Below are 14,728 nucleotides of genomic sequence, written 5' to 3'. Positions count from 1 at the left end.
CATATTGTAATTTTTTTCAGGCTTAATTGTGACCACGCTGACCCCAAAACGACACAGGAGAACAAATGAAGAGCAGCATCAGAGGGAAAGTAATGAAACGTCATTCAACAACACTTTGTCTCCGTTCCTTTGGTCAGGTCTGGGATACCTATTAACACTTCCTTTAAATTATTCATTCTAATGGATAAAACACCTCCACAATTAATAGCATGTGAGCCACCCAATCTGTTGAAGAGGCTGAAATTCACAATGTGCACTCGTTAAACATGCAATTCCTTTGCGCTGGACTTTTAAATATGGCACTGAATGTAAAAATAATAGGTAGGTAAATACGATAAATTGGATGACTGCTGATTAATGGGGATATTTTGAAATCTCTTTGTTGGGCCCCTTGAGGAGGAAGACAGAAAAGAGAGACGCCCTTCTGATATGAAACTTTCCTGTCGTTTGTGTATTCTGTTTCATGGACATCACTTCAGAGCAAATGAGCACCACACATCATCACACACTCATGTAATTTACATCACATTCCCAACCTTGCTCCCTGCACTGTGAAAGCGACATTCAGTGTTATATATTAATCATAAATACCATCAACATATGCAGAATTAATTGTCCTACTTCTGTAAGGAAGAAAGATTTGTGGGCGATGTTTCACTGTGGGGAGGTCCTCCCTGTCCAAGGTGTTTGTGTGTACGTGGTTTCATTTACCAGCTGCTAGCTTGCTGAACTGTACTGTTGTTTCCACGTGGAGAGGAATGGGCAATATATTTGTGCTTCAAGGATTAAGTAGGCAGAGACTGCAGTATTGATGTAGGACACAAACATAAAGGCAGACTGATGGCTGCTACTAAACTGATGTTAGTGTCAGTATTGACGTTTTTGTACAATGCCATCTCTAAAATGCAAATTGTGTAGAAGTCTGCTGTGCAAAAGCTCATCCAGGAAGAAGAGTGTGCTGCCCAGCTATTTATTGCTGCTGAATGCAACGCCAGCTCAAAAGGCTTCAAATCATCGGGGAGATTGTTAGGCTTCTGTGAAAATTACGGAAATGCACGGGAAATGGATGAGCAACACTTCATGACAATTAATCAGAGGCCGCTGATTAATAAAGTTCATTTTTTATTCTCGATGATTCAGGGGATTATCAAAAGGACACTGTCCTTGTCATTTTGATTAACAAACCCATCCTCACACTGGAAGAGGACGCGCTGAAGGGAGACGCTTTCTTTCGCCCATAAAATAAATATTGAATGAGAATATTAACTCGTTAACCTTGACAAGTATTTGTAATTTTCATAAGGGGGTAAACTAGCAGATTCAGCACAAAAAATGCTGTGGGGGTTTGTGAAAAGGCACAGGAAGAGGGGTGGGGGTCGACAACACACAACAAATTAGAGAGAATGAAGAATGCTACTGCATGAATCCTGTCATTTTTATGGGCTGCAATGATTAATTTGTTTGTTCAAATTCTCAATTAAGCCAGGAGGAACTGGCAGAATTAGAAAAGGAGAGCAGAGTGGTGTTGTCTTGGCTTTGCAAGCGCCCTGGGGAGATAGAGCCCTACCTGATCTCAGGTCAGAAGGCTATTGTGCAGACGGCTCACGCAGGGGTGTGGTGTATACGTCTTCAGGATTCATTCCAAACAGACATAAAAAAAAAAAGTAAATCAAAATGTTTCGTCAGCCCCCCGATAAATCATTCTGCCTTTCCCTTTCATTTGTCCAGGTCGCCTTGTCAAGGGTAATGCCCTTAAAATGTCAATTGTCAGTGTGAACATGCATTACATTAGCTATAAGTACAGTTCACCACACACCAAACACAGTCAGTCACGGCGTTGTACAGAAAGAAATAAAATATGGAGCTTGCACTTCCCTTTTCCCTGGAGGCCCCATGCACTTATTATTTGTCAGAGTGACAGATGTTTTTCAAATGATGATGTCTCATGTGTGCTGAACTTCTACCAAAGCCCTACCGTGAGGCTCTGCGGGACGCTGTACACCATCTGATGGCAGAAACCTCCATGGACCGAGTCTCTGTGCTGAGAGGCTTTCTGCAGGGGAAGTCTTAACAACACAGGCAGACGCTGTCAGGGTGGTCTGCTGAGGTGGGAGTACGTCACACGTTACCTACAGTACCTGGACCTGGACCCGCAGAGCAAGGACGCAGCAGCACAGAACTCAGAACCCAGAGTTAGATTTGCATATCAGGACTGAATTCGTTGAGAATTTGTTTTGGTGGCTGCAACAAACATTTAGAGCACAGACCCGAATATTAACATTGACAAAAAACAAATTTGCCGGTAACTTTGCGAGTACTCGGTTCAACAGACTGAGCAGAAACAACCTTGTTTGTCCAAGGGAAGCACTGAGGTAGCATCACCGAGCTAAAAAAGTTGTTAACGTGTGGCTGTCACCAGCACAGAGAGGTATTTTTGTTGCTTTCTTTCTCACCTTCAGCTCAAACCGTAAAGAATCAGCCTGAAGCATACTGCACATTTATTTAATTACAGAGATTTGTACCTATTTACTGATCAGAGATACCAAATAGTAGAAACTCTGATATGTATGGCGCACTACGAGGTTGCTTTAACAATACAAAACCTCAGATATGCAGAAATACATACTGTATGCTTAACCTGATGATATCCCAAAGCAAATGTCTAATTTTTGTTCCAGAAACATGTTTTTGAAATGGAAATAGCTGAACTTTTTCACTTAAAGGGGGAAGGCTCACTGCAAGTGATTTTAGGACCAAGTGTTGAGCCTGTGCTTTTCTTTATGCCCGTGTGTTTAAAATCAAGTACTACACTTATTAGACTGCTTCCACTCTGGCTCAGTAAAGTATTTGTTTACCCCCACAACTGTTTTGTAATAATTCAAATCAAACAAAAAGGGATACATCTTGTGCATTCAAGTGTAAATTGTCAAAAGAAATCAGCTAGAGAGAGAAGTGTTTTTGTTTTACATACACTGCAAATTCTTCAAGCGAAAGTGCAACTTTGTTATTGTGTTTACAACCATTATATGATTTTTGTAATGAAATCACAGTGTGTTTTCCGGACCAGTGAGTGCTTTTAATAGTGTTGGCCACCTTTCTTTTTTCAAATCAAGGTGTCCTCTATACAATGTGTATATCCAGAGCAGCAGCATTGACTAGAGCCAGCACTTGTGAAGCGAAAATGCTTATTAGTCAAACAGTCCCCATCGGAATAATGCCACGGTCAGCCGGTGGTGAGGGATAACTCTGTGTGGATGACACTCTATTCTGTAGGGGATCTGCTTTAGTACAGCCTGCACAAACATGATGTATGGACACACAAGCAGAAAAGCATCATGGGACCACACAATGAAAGAGCTGCAGATGAGTTACTGTAGCAAGAGCAGTGTTTGCATCGAACATGCTCTTCAGAACAATGACAGTGTGTTCTAGTTTCTGTTTAATGATCCATTTGCCCTGCAACCTTGATCAAATCTGTTGGCAAAAATAAAGCCGTTGAAATGGAATGATGATGACTGAACTGTAATGTGATAGGTAATGTTAAAGCCTATGGCCTCCAAACAAAAACCATTCAAGGTAGTTCTCTCTTTTTTGTTATATGTCCAAATTATTGCAGGTTATATCAGAAACTGGCACAGTGGAAATCTGGTCGTCTTCTGGAAATAGGCCCTTCCAGAAGCTTGGTGACGTCAGGGCTACTTCCAGGGCTTCTCATCAAGCTACTGTAGCCGGTGAGCTAATGGCTAACACACTATCAGACTGGGACAGTGCCAGCGCTAGTTAGTCACAGGTCACAGTTCTCAGAGCTCCATTCACGTTGTACTTTCATTGTTTACTCCCACCTTATGTTTGGTTCTCAGCTTAGTTTTTTTTTTTTATTTGCATACAACAGAAAATAGAAATAGAACAGCCATCAGACCTAAAAAAAGAAGGAGGAAAACACAATGTAAAAATACCAAAGAAGAAAACTGTCAATAAGAAGCACACAAGATGAAGAGTACACCAAACCAGCAGACGTAAAAAGAAAAACAAACAAACATATACTTTATACAAGTAAAGAAAAGAAAGATGTTCATATGAACAAGAACTAATTAGACATTACAAATTAAATATGATGATGATAGTTTCTCGAAAGACAGTCAGCGCTTGATAATGTGTAGTTTCACATTCCAGATCTCTAGAGCACAGAAGGTACGTCGTGCCGTGTTGAATATTGGGAGGGAGGTGCTGTATTTACCTGCAGACTGAAAAATGATTCTGCATCCTGATCTCAGCTCTTGGTTCGGGAGCTAACATTAGCTAGCAGCTGTCAGCAGATAACACAAACACTGCAGATGAATCAGTTTCTGTCCTGTCTGTGCTCAAAGTGAACACTAGAGTGGATGTTTGAATGTAGTTGAAGCTTCTGCTACTGAATGTAGCCGTATGGGATAGTATTTATCTTTTAAATTAACTTATAGATGTATGTAGTGTATATCTCTGTGATGGATAATGAGCGTGATCCCACCAAAATAGCACATTTACCCAAAATTCAACACGGCATGATGGCAACTTCATATTCTCACGAGCACAGGAAATCCTGGCCATGTTATGGTTTGTAAAAAAGTGACAATAGTGCGACCTGTCTGTTATTATGTAAATATATATAATTTTATTCAAATATACAGAAACTAGCTAGCATACTTAATCGGCGTTCCCTGTCAGTTAGCAAGCTTGTTAGCTTGGTTGCTAACAAGGGAGTAAGTTCACAGTTTATGCTAAAGATTTATTTATACCATTGTCTCTTAATGGTCTGCAAACCTCACCCCTTTTGTGGAGTAATTTATTTTCTGACAGTTTATAACTCTGGCAGTTTAAATAAAAGTGGACACATCAACACAGATAATAAGCTAAGACAGCTTCTTTGGTTTTAGACTCTGCCCCTCTGTGCCCTCAGAGGTCAGCACTGTCAGCATGGCTTGTCAGTGGTCAGCGGTACAAATTTGTATGTCAGAGTTCACCAAAAATGGCATGGCTTCCTTCACCCCCATGTGAACCCACAGAGTGTAGTGATTTCATGAAGTGAATTAATTTTGCCACAGAATTTTGCCTTTTTAAATGCTAGTGTGACTGGGCCTTAACAGAGTCATATTTAGTCTGACTTTCATTGCCAGGGCCCTTCAAGTTTAATACAGAAAGGTTTGTCAAAGCATCTTATATTTATGTGGAACATTTGCTGCGTATGGGGAAGGGGAAAATCAATTTCCCGCCCCTCTTGATAATTGATTGTATTTTCTGAGTGTACAGGAAAGATGACATGCCAGGTCTGTTAGCTATATGGTAGAAAAGCTGCGCACGTCTGTCTGTGTTAAAAATGTATAAAAATAGATACAATAGATCCCCGAATATCACCTCGTCGATTTGCTGCTATTTGCTGAATGCTGACATTAACATATATTGCTGTAGTAAAAAACAGAAACAACACAGACCCAGTTGTGTATTTTACTGATTTAATTCCTCATCTCCACTTAACAGTCTCTAAGACACCTCGTCATTAGCCGGTAAACCTTCTCAAAATAAACCCAATCCCATAAATCTACCTCTGAAGAAATCTGATACTTTTAAAAATGACAGCTAGTGACCTTGAGATTTATTTTTGTCACACCAGAAACTGTCTCCCTCAGCAACGAGAGATGTGCCTGTCCAGATGGTTTTGTGTGGCATCGTCTTGCTAATTGTCACTGATGCCATCAAAGGGATGTAGCGGACCTGACAACTTAGCTGATGAGCAATAATATGAGTATGAGGGGGGAAATTAGAGCCAAAAACATGTGACAGTTATTTTGTGCAGCCTACCTGTGCTTTTAAGAACTGTAAATGTTTTGGCTTCCTTTGTGTCCCGTATTTGTTGCAGACAAGAATAAAGTGAAAAACAGGATTATTATTAAACCGGGGTTCAAAATTGTTGTTACTGTTTAATTATTGTGCGTAAATACATGATGCTAGCTATAAATATGTTTGAAAATACAATAATGTAGAAGGAATATGTCCACAAGAGCATGCAGTATTAAATCCGGCCTCTGAAAACTGTCTCTATAGTTATAACATGTTCCATGTTTGTGAAGCTGTCACTTCTCTAAATTCACTTTAAGTGGAACAGGCTGCAGCACAGAGGGGCAGCAGTGTGTCTCTGGTGACTGTAAAACATGCAAGACAAAACATATGACGCAGGGGATGATCCTGACCTGAGACTGACATGTGCTAAAGTACATTATAGTCATTGCTAGGATAAAGGTCACATTGACTCCTGTTATAAATTGGGCAGGACAGCTCCAGCATACATGGAGTGTCAAGTGTGAGAAGGCCTGAAAGAAAATCCCTCGGTTGTTTGAGGACACACACACACAGGCGGGTGGATGAAAGCGTCTACTGTACATGGCGCTTTCATTTGTGATTAGCACATTTAATCATCACATTAAAGGAGAAGTCCGTGCTAAGTTCATCATATAATGGAGATGCAGGGAGTGAGATGTTTTTTCTGTCTTCACTGGGGAACCTGCTAGTCGTCATCAGAGTAATACAGAAAGGTGACATAACATCTGAAGTTCAGGGTTTATTATTGCTACTGTTTATACAGTTAATGAGTAAGTTCAGTTCCAGCTCTTCTGTTGCAGAAAACAAGTATAAATACCTGCTCATTTGAGGCATAATAGTCTTGTAACTAAGAATATCCTGCCTGGAACAGTAGTAAGCTCAAGAGCTCTGCTTTTGCTCTGAAATACAAAGGGAACCAACTTGAAAGGAAATAAGCAAATGATTGCAATGCCTCATTAGGCTGGTTTTATTTGACCGTAGCCAATTAGAGAGCATCTGTAATTTAAAACAGTCAACCTAAAAAAAGATTCAACCAAGAACACATTTCCCTCATGGGACTAAGTCCTTGGCCTTGTTTTCATTCAAATTATTGTTATTATTTTTCTTTTCCAGTGACATTTTCTATTTGACTGAATATAAATAATACACAGAGGATGCTGGCGTTCAGAAGTTTGCAGATAGGCAGCCTACAGTAGGAGTTTGTGAGTTAGGTCTGTGGGATTTCACTGAGGTCAAGGTTGCGTGCTGATGTGTGTTGGCCTTGCTCTTGGCTGCCTGCGCTCACTTGCTTTGCTGTTGCTTTGTGATCAATATCTCTCCCTCTGTCTTAATCAACGATCCGCTGAGGTATTTGCGGGCTGTTACCTTAATGACACAAAGGTGGACTTTGAAAACAGAGCTGCAGTCTGGGTTAAGACTGACAGCTGGTTTGGCTATGAATCACACCTGAGTGCAGATTAACACGGCACTCCTCACAAACAGAGGCAGCGCTGAAATATTGATAGGGAGAAGTCGGTTCTGAGGCTCGTGTGAGTGATCCACATCAAAAGATATGAGCAAAACAAGATCCCGACTGCTTACTTTGCAGGGGGAGCCTCGTGAAAAATAGTAACACCTGTATTGCTTATACTGGTTGTTAAGCATTGGAATAAAATTTTGTGCAATATGCATAACCAAATGCTGGAATAATGAGCCATCTGTATGTGTGGTCCCTTCCTCGGAGATGCCAAGAACGGCACCATCTGTGGTGCAGCTACCAGCTGTTTTCCTTCTTATTACATGTTTATTAAAAGCTGAAGTTGTCCTCTTCAAGAAGAGGAAAAGAGAGCATGGGTGGCAATGTTGGTTATCTGATTGCCTTCATCTCCATTAGAAACAGACTTGAGCTTCGTTCCTGGTCCTATAAAACTACACTAACTGTTTCAGCAGAACAGAGGGAGCGCTAATTAAATGCTCCTTCTTTTTCATCAGCAAGTCGCAGGAAATTAAGAGAACAAACACGAGACTGACTGGCAGCAAAGCAACAAACATGAAAGAGGATGAATGAATCGAATCCACCAGGACTGGGACTAAGTAAATAAATCATGCCACTTACTCACCATCACTTAGCCCTTTGGGTTTGTATTTCAAAATCCCGCAGCAGGGTTTACGCATCTTTTCTATTTGCATTGTTTTCAATGTTCAGAACCTATTAGCAAGATATTGATCAACCACAATTGAGCATTTATGCACAGCAGGCAACCTACATCCCTCAAGTCAAAATCTGATCGCATCTCCCATAATTGAGGTTGGCAGAACTGCAGACCACCCTCTGCAACTGTCAACAAATTTCAGGAGCTCAAACTAAGATGCGTCAGGGATGCATCCTGCGCCGAGTGATGGACACTGAGAAGGAGAACTGGAAATGTCCATCAGCATCCGCTGCCATGTGCTGAACAAGACAGGTCAGGTCTGAATAGACACTGACAAACCCAGGGTGGACACACTGTCGACGCGGACTAAAGCAATACCAAGGGACAAGTGACAGGCCGCTCTGATGCCCTACCTAACTGCAGCACACGCATGTGGGGAGGCAAAAATAGTGTGCGGCGGATCAGACACCCACGTGCATGCTCATCCTCACGACCTGCATGTAGCCTAATTTTCAATAGTCAAAATGCTGCACTGTGTGTTAATATGTGTGATGAGGGCTGGAGTCTAAAACAGCCAGCCGGTCTTTGTGACAGTGCTCCGGTTTCTGAGGTTACTGTGTTCACTTTGCTCAATGCTCAATAAAACACACAAAATGCCCTCTATTTCTGTATAAACAATTACCTGCCATAGATTGTAACCTTATTGGATCGAGTGAAATGTTTGAAATAAATCATTAAAGGCGCTGACAGGGCATTTATCTTCACTCTTGCTTTAATGCTCTATGCACAACACCGTGGATGAAGTCAGTCAAGGGTGTGTGTGTGTGTGTGTGTGTGTGTGTGTGTTTTGACTAAGCCGGGCCCGGTGTGCCTCAGCGTGTGTGCTTGTAAGAGCACTGTTGCTTGTGTCAATCCTCCTGCGGAGCCATGTTCTCAAAGCTCTTCATTTTGAAATCGAGCATGAATATTTAAGCCTTTTCACAAGGCTGCTTTAACGACATATTACAGGAGAGGAAATAGGTCAAGCAGCAGTGTTGGAAAGATTGTTTCAGTGGGTGTTACTGGGTTAAAACAACACTCCTGTCCCCTCATGGCCCATACGCTGTTCCTACTCAGCAGAATGACTGACAGCGACAGATATGAAACCCATTTCTGATAAGTTGTGTAATTACGGTGACAGTTTGGGTTAACGCTGGGTCACTAACAGTTAGCTTTTGTTCCCTATTTGATGGGGAACACAACAGCCTTTTTTCAAAACAGTCTCCATTGTTGGCAGACAGATACATACGTCTGTATGCAATGTACGTAGGTCTGTCCAGGGTGCACCTCTCTCAGTGTCAGCTGGCATTACCCCCCCACCGCGACGACCCTTGTTAGGATATGCAGTGTAGGTGTTGGATGGATGGATATGTAGGTCTAATTCATACAAAGACCAAAGAAACAGAACCAAAGTTCTCACAGTGTGACTGCTGCTAAGAAGGAAGGATTCTGTAGAGGAGGTAAGTGCTAACAAGTTGGAAGCTGTGGTGGTGACGCTGAAGTCATGGCACCATGGTGTAGTTCGTTTATAACCTAACAGTAGCTTTTTACCTATGGCGATTGTATCTGGGCTTGACAAACCCTAAAAGCCAACACTCTGCCTCTGTTTATTTTCTATTTACATAAGATTCACCGGGCATTGATCGTATAGTATGACAAAATGAAAGGACACAATCTGCATCAGTGTGCACTTGCACAGTGCTACACACAATGAACCTGAGAGATCACTGGTACTGCACTGGGTGGGGACCTTTATATGCATTATTTAGGCTAAATACACTGTACTTTTCAGCTGGTCCATTTTGTGATGCACACAAAGCCTGTGGCAGCAGCAAATCAAAAGTAGACACCAAAATAATGGAATCAGAAGTGTGAGGTATTAACACCTGTCAAGAAGAGAACGACAAGTACCCACTTGTCAACTACCAGTGTTTGGTACAAACAGTGCAACAATATCACTGTGTTGTCTGTGTCTCTATAGTACACTATAAAATTGTGAAAAGGAGTAAGTTCTGAAAAACAGCTCCAATGATCTCTGTCATCTGTTACATTCAGCCCTGAGGACAAACATGCTGAGTCCCACAAAGCTCCTTTAACTGTGCTTTCAACGACGACAACACTCACATCAGCTCGTTCAGCCTCACCTACTTTCAGCTGAACTTCTTCTTAGACGGGATGGGACCACATGCTATTGTGCATATAACTACAAACACCATTTGCTTCTTTGTGTTGTCGAATGAACTGTCGCATGGCAAAGATGAGATTTTTTTTGAGTCCGTTTCTGGAGGCATCCTAACGCCAGCATCAAAGATCTACAACCAAGGTGTCGTTTCAAGATGCACTAAATGTTGTTTGTATCTGTTTGTATGGTTTCAGATCACTCCATCCTGGTCCTGAAACACTTCATACAGTATCAGACCTGCATCCTTACATTGCTGCGACGTAGTCCTGCTGTGGGAAAGTGTTATTTTAACCTCTTTTCAATCACACACCTGGAAACGTAGGCTTTTTTCCTCTTTTTTCTTTGACATCCTCTGAATTTGTAATAGCTGTTTGTTTTTAGCTTTGGTAAGTTTTCAAAAGCAGAACATGAATTACATCTTCAAATCAAGTAGCTGCTTTTCACTGTATGTTGTTGTTTCACTTTGAAAGTGATGAAGCCGGCCTTCAGTCACAGCCTGTCCAGCGTGGATGAAACTTCGTCTCTGGATTAAAGACGGGTTGTATGTCCTATACGTTCCTCCTTTGATCCCAGCTGGAGCATTATAACCAGAGTCCCTGTTGTCGAAAGGCTGCGTAGCCAGGCAGTTCAACCACATAATACAAATGAGTCCAGTGTTATGGTTTTGGAAAGAGTCTCAGCTGGAGATCAAATTTTACTCAAGTGGATAATTGACTGGTGTGGATCCACAAAAACTTGTGTGCTTTTAAATGTCCTGAATCCACACAGAGCTTGTAAATCTCATAATGTGAGCAGTGAAGTTGGAAAGACTGTGCTTTGCTTTGAGCTCAGTCTGCTCCTGCACGTTGCTGTCTGTCAGATGTTGGCTGGGGCCTGTTGCCTTGTCCGAAAACTGAAAACACGTCTTAAGATTTACCCTTCTTATGCATAAGGCTTGTAAAGGTAACTATTTAGATGTTGTTTCAAGAATTACAGTTGTGACCTGGGAACAAGTGTCCATCAGTCCATCAGTCCATCAGGACTATAATGACCAACCAACAACCATCTCACAACTGAAGAACTCCTGTAAAGATAAGCTGAAAAATCTGGAGACGTCACATTCGCTCGGATTTTCTAGAATACAGTTTTAGTCACTTGATGCGTGTGAGCTACGATGCAACCAGTTAGGTCTGCGTGAAATGTTGGAGAAAACAGAGACAAATGTCAGAGATCAGGTGATAAAACAGCTCAGTTACAGTATTGTTCTTTGCTTCACTGCACAGGCTGAACCCAACGTAAGAGTCCAGGTTAATTTGCTTAGTAAGGAAACAAACAGCCAGTAAATGTGACAAGGAATGGGAGAGTATTCCTATGGAAGCTCAGTATATGAGTTAAATGATAGTTAGCTAATATTTGGGCCCAAAGAGGGGGGTGTCAGGCCATGCCGTCAAAAATCTTCAGAGCCCCACAATATGCAACTCTATTTTCCGAATCTGTAAAACAGAATTTTGAATATTGTTCCTGAATATTTGTCATAAAAACTAAAATTTCCACTTAGCGATGGTTAGCGCTGGCGCCTCATAGCACAAAGGATCTGGGTTCGACCCGGGGTATTTCTGTCTGGAGTCTCCATGTTCTCCCTGGGCCTGCATAGGTTCTCTTCATGTACTCCAGCTTCCTCCCACAGTCCAAAGACATGAAGCTTAGGTTGACTGGAGACTCTAAACTGTCCGTAGGAGTGAGGGGTGTGTGGTTGTTTGTCTACATGTCAGCCCTGTGACAGACTGGCGACCTGTCCAGGGTGGACCCCGCCTCTCACCCAGTGTCAGCTGGGATTGGCTCCCTATTGGGGAATAAGCGGTATAGATAATGGATGGATGAACTGATCTGTAGAACTGGGTGGCAGCTCTATGTGGGTGTCTACCGGTGAGCCTTAAGGTCATCACAGCGTGATTGCTATATTGGGAAAGAGGGTTAGAAGTCTTTTATTACAGATTTATCTGTATCTCATTAAAGTAATTAAACTCTCCACATTTATTTCAGAGCACAGATTTTATTTTTTTTGGACTATCGGTGCAAAGAATTCCAGTTGAAAAAGTCACAAAATATTACCATTTAGTGTCTGATCTGTAATTCATACTGTCCCAAAATATTTCCAGTTTGACTCAGCAGATGGTGTCATACATAAATTTAATGGCATCCCTCATATCAATGAGTAACATGAATAATGATTTTTTTGTTTTTACTGGCAGCGTCTGAAGTAGTACTGACTGAAGACAAACATACAGTGATTCTGTTTATGTGTAACAGCCTGTAGACCCGTATCATCAGCCACGGTTCCCTGATGTATGGTTTAGTTGCAGTCACATCACACAGTCTGAACCGTGTGATGACTGTCTGTCTCGCCTCTCCTGTACTTTCCCTGGTTACAACTGACTGCATGCGAGTCTCCACCTGTGAACAGTCCAGAGTTGACTGCGAAGCTAAATCAAACACTCTCAAAGCTACAAAGCTGGTGAGAGGTTAAAACCCGCTGCCATCAAAAGTTGCTTCGTTGACACTTAGTAAACGGTTTGTGAAAATTCCAAAGGTGCTAAGGGTGACGTAAAAAGAGCGTGGGCGCTTATTGTGTGTCAGACTTGACTGCAAATCAAGCTTAGCTGCTCTCACAAACATTCAGAGTATGTACAAACTGTCAGAGATTAGATGTAACCTCAGAATAATCTGATTTCAGGTTCTGGGAAACATCTACTTGTGTGAATAGTAAGATTTTCAAATTCCTTATTTTCAAACATATCTCTGACTTCAGTTCCAATTCGAGTTTTTAAGCCTGTCATAAAAACACAAGGCAAAGTTCACAGACAGTAATTACAGTTTGTTTCATTACTTTCTTAACATTGCTCCATATTGGCTTTTTCACTTCAGAGAGCCACAGGTGGCTGGACAAAAAAAGCACTAACAAGACATATGTTTGTCTTTTGTTACAGCAGAGGATCACACTTAAGTGAAATCTGTTGAGGTTGTATCCTGGAAAATCCTCAGGCAGCCAGGTATGAGAATTACAACCATGTGAGGGAAGAAAAGCTCATCAAGACTTACAGGATGACAAATTCCACCATCTGCATGTGGATCTGACACTGACGCATGAACCGTGGGTAAAAAGTTTGAAATACAAGCGCTGATCAGAAAGTTGTGGGCCGGCCACCGTGCAGGTGCACGTGACGCGACGCGGGGATGCAGTAGATTGTGAGCAGCAGTGGAGCGAGGCCATTCTGGGAGAGATAAGGTGAGATACCGGTGGACGCCGGTGTAGCGCCTGTCACCGCACATGCACGCTTTGTGTACACACGGGTGTCGAGAGCTGTCAGACAGGTATGGCCCGCGCTTGATCTGAGCCGTGATTGATGGCACAGGTTCAGGTGGAGTTCAGGGGAGGTCTCTGGTATCACTGGCAAAGTGAGTGACAGGCACAAAATAGGGTGATGGAATATTATCAGGAAGCCATTTGTAATGCGGGGTGAGCCCGGATCTCTAAGGGGTGTTGTCTCTCCGAGATGAAGTCATCCATCACCTCAACTTCATATTTGATTAGGTCATGAGTAGCTTTTAAAAAGAAAGGCAAGCAACCAAAGTTAGAGGCTGTAGTGTAAAGATATTGGACTAAAAGTACAGCTCCAGTCTGCCAGACATTGCTAAGGTGTGAGGATCAAACGCAAGCAGCAGCAGTAATGAAGCATTTGCTACAGCAGGGTCGTTTAAACTTAACAGTTCATCATGTCTATTTAAAGTAACAAGCATTTCTCTGAAGTGTAGTGGAGTATGAAGTCACTGCAAAAGTAAAATACTTGAATACATTTGCTCACTTTTAGGGAATACTGTTATATTAGAACTAAATTGTTTGTCGATTGAACAGTTGATCTGAAGCTATTCTGTTTATCAGTTAATCTTTCACCATCTCAGCTTGTAGGCTGTGAAGATCTGCCTTTGTTTTATTTGATAGTAAAGTGAATATTTTTAGGAGTGTCAGTCAGGAAAAACTTGAAATAATTGGCAGGTTAGTTGGTAATGAAAATAAATGTAAAGTGCTGCCCTAGACTGAATAAGGAGGCAGTGAACAGACATGAAACCTTGCAAAGAGGTAGCAATTTGGTGCAGACTTCATTCTATAACCTGAAGTTTCAGCACGTGTACCTGCTTCATCCTAACAGAGCACTTGGCTCTCAGAGTGCAGGTTTACTTGTGGTTCCTAGAGTCCACAGAAGTAGAATGGGAGGCAGAGCCTTTAGCTATCAAGCTCCTCTCCTATGGAACCAACTCCCAGTCTCAGTTCGGGAGGCGGACACCCTCTCTACCTTTAAGATTAGACTTAAGACGTTCCTTTTTGATAAAGCTTATAGTTAGGGCTGGATCAGGTGACCCTGAGCCTTCCCTTAGTTATGCTGCTATAGGCCTAGGCTGCTGGGGGCCCCATGATGCTCTGAGTTTCTTTCCCCTCCCCTCCTGCTCTCCTCTCCTCTCCTCTCCTCTCCTCTCTCTCCCTATG

General features: G+C 42.1%; 1 protein-coding gene across 1 annotated transcript in view; it reads left to right on the top strand.

The window, feature by feature from the left end:
• tshz2 (teashirt zinc finger homeobox 2) overlaps positions 1-14,728 on the top strand; it is a 96,797-nt gene that overhangs the window by 41,776 nt on the left and 40,293 nt on the right. The window contains exons 2-3 of the mRNA XM_020619002.1: positions 21-137; positions 3,617-3,731. Coding sequence (XP_020474658.1) covers positions 66-137; positions 3,617-3,731 — 187 coding nt within the window. The 5' untranslated portion in view covers positions 21-65. The remainder of the gene's footprint in view (positions 1-20; positions 138-3,616; positions 3,732-14,728) is intronic.

The sequence above is a fragment of the Monopterus albus genome, unplaced genomic scaffold, assembly GCF_001952655.1.
Source record: "Monopterus albus unplaced genomic scaffold, M_albus_1.0 scaffold212.1, whole genome shotgun sequence".
NCBI lineage: Eukaryota > Metazoa > Chordata > Actinopteri > Synbranchiformes > Synbranchidae > Monopterus > Monopterus albus.
Note: the sequence above shows the minus strand (reverse complement) of the source record. Positions and strands in the feature narration are given on the sequence as shown.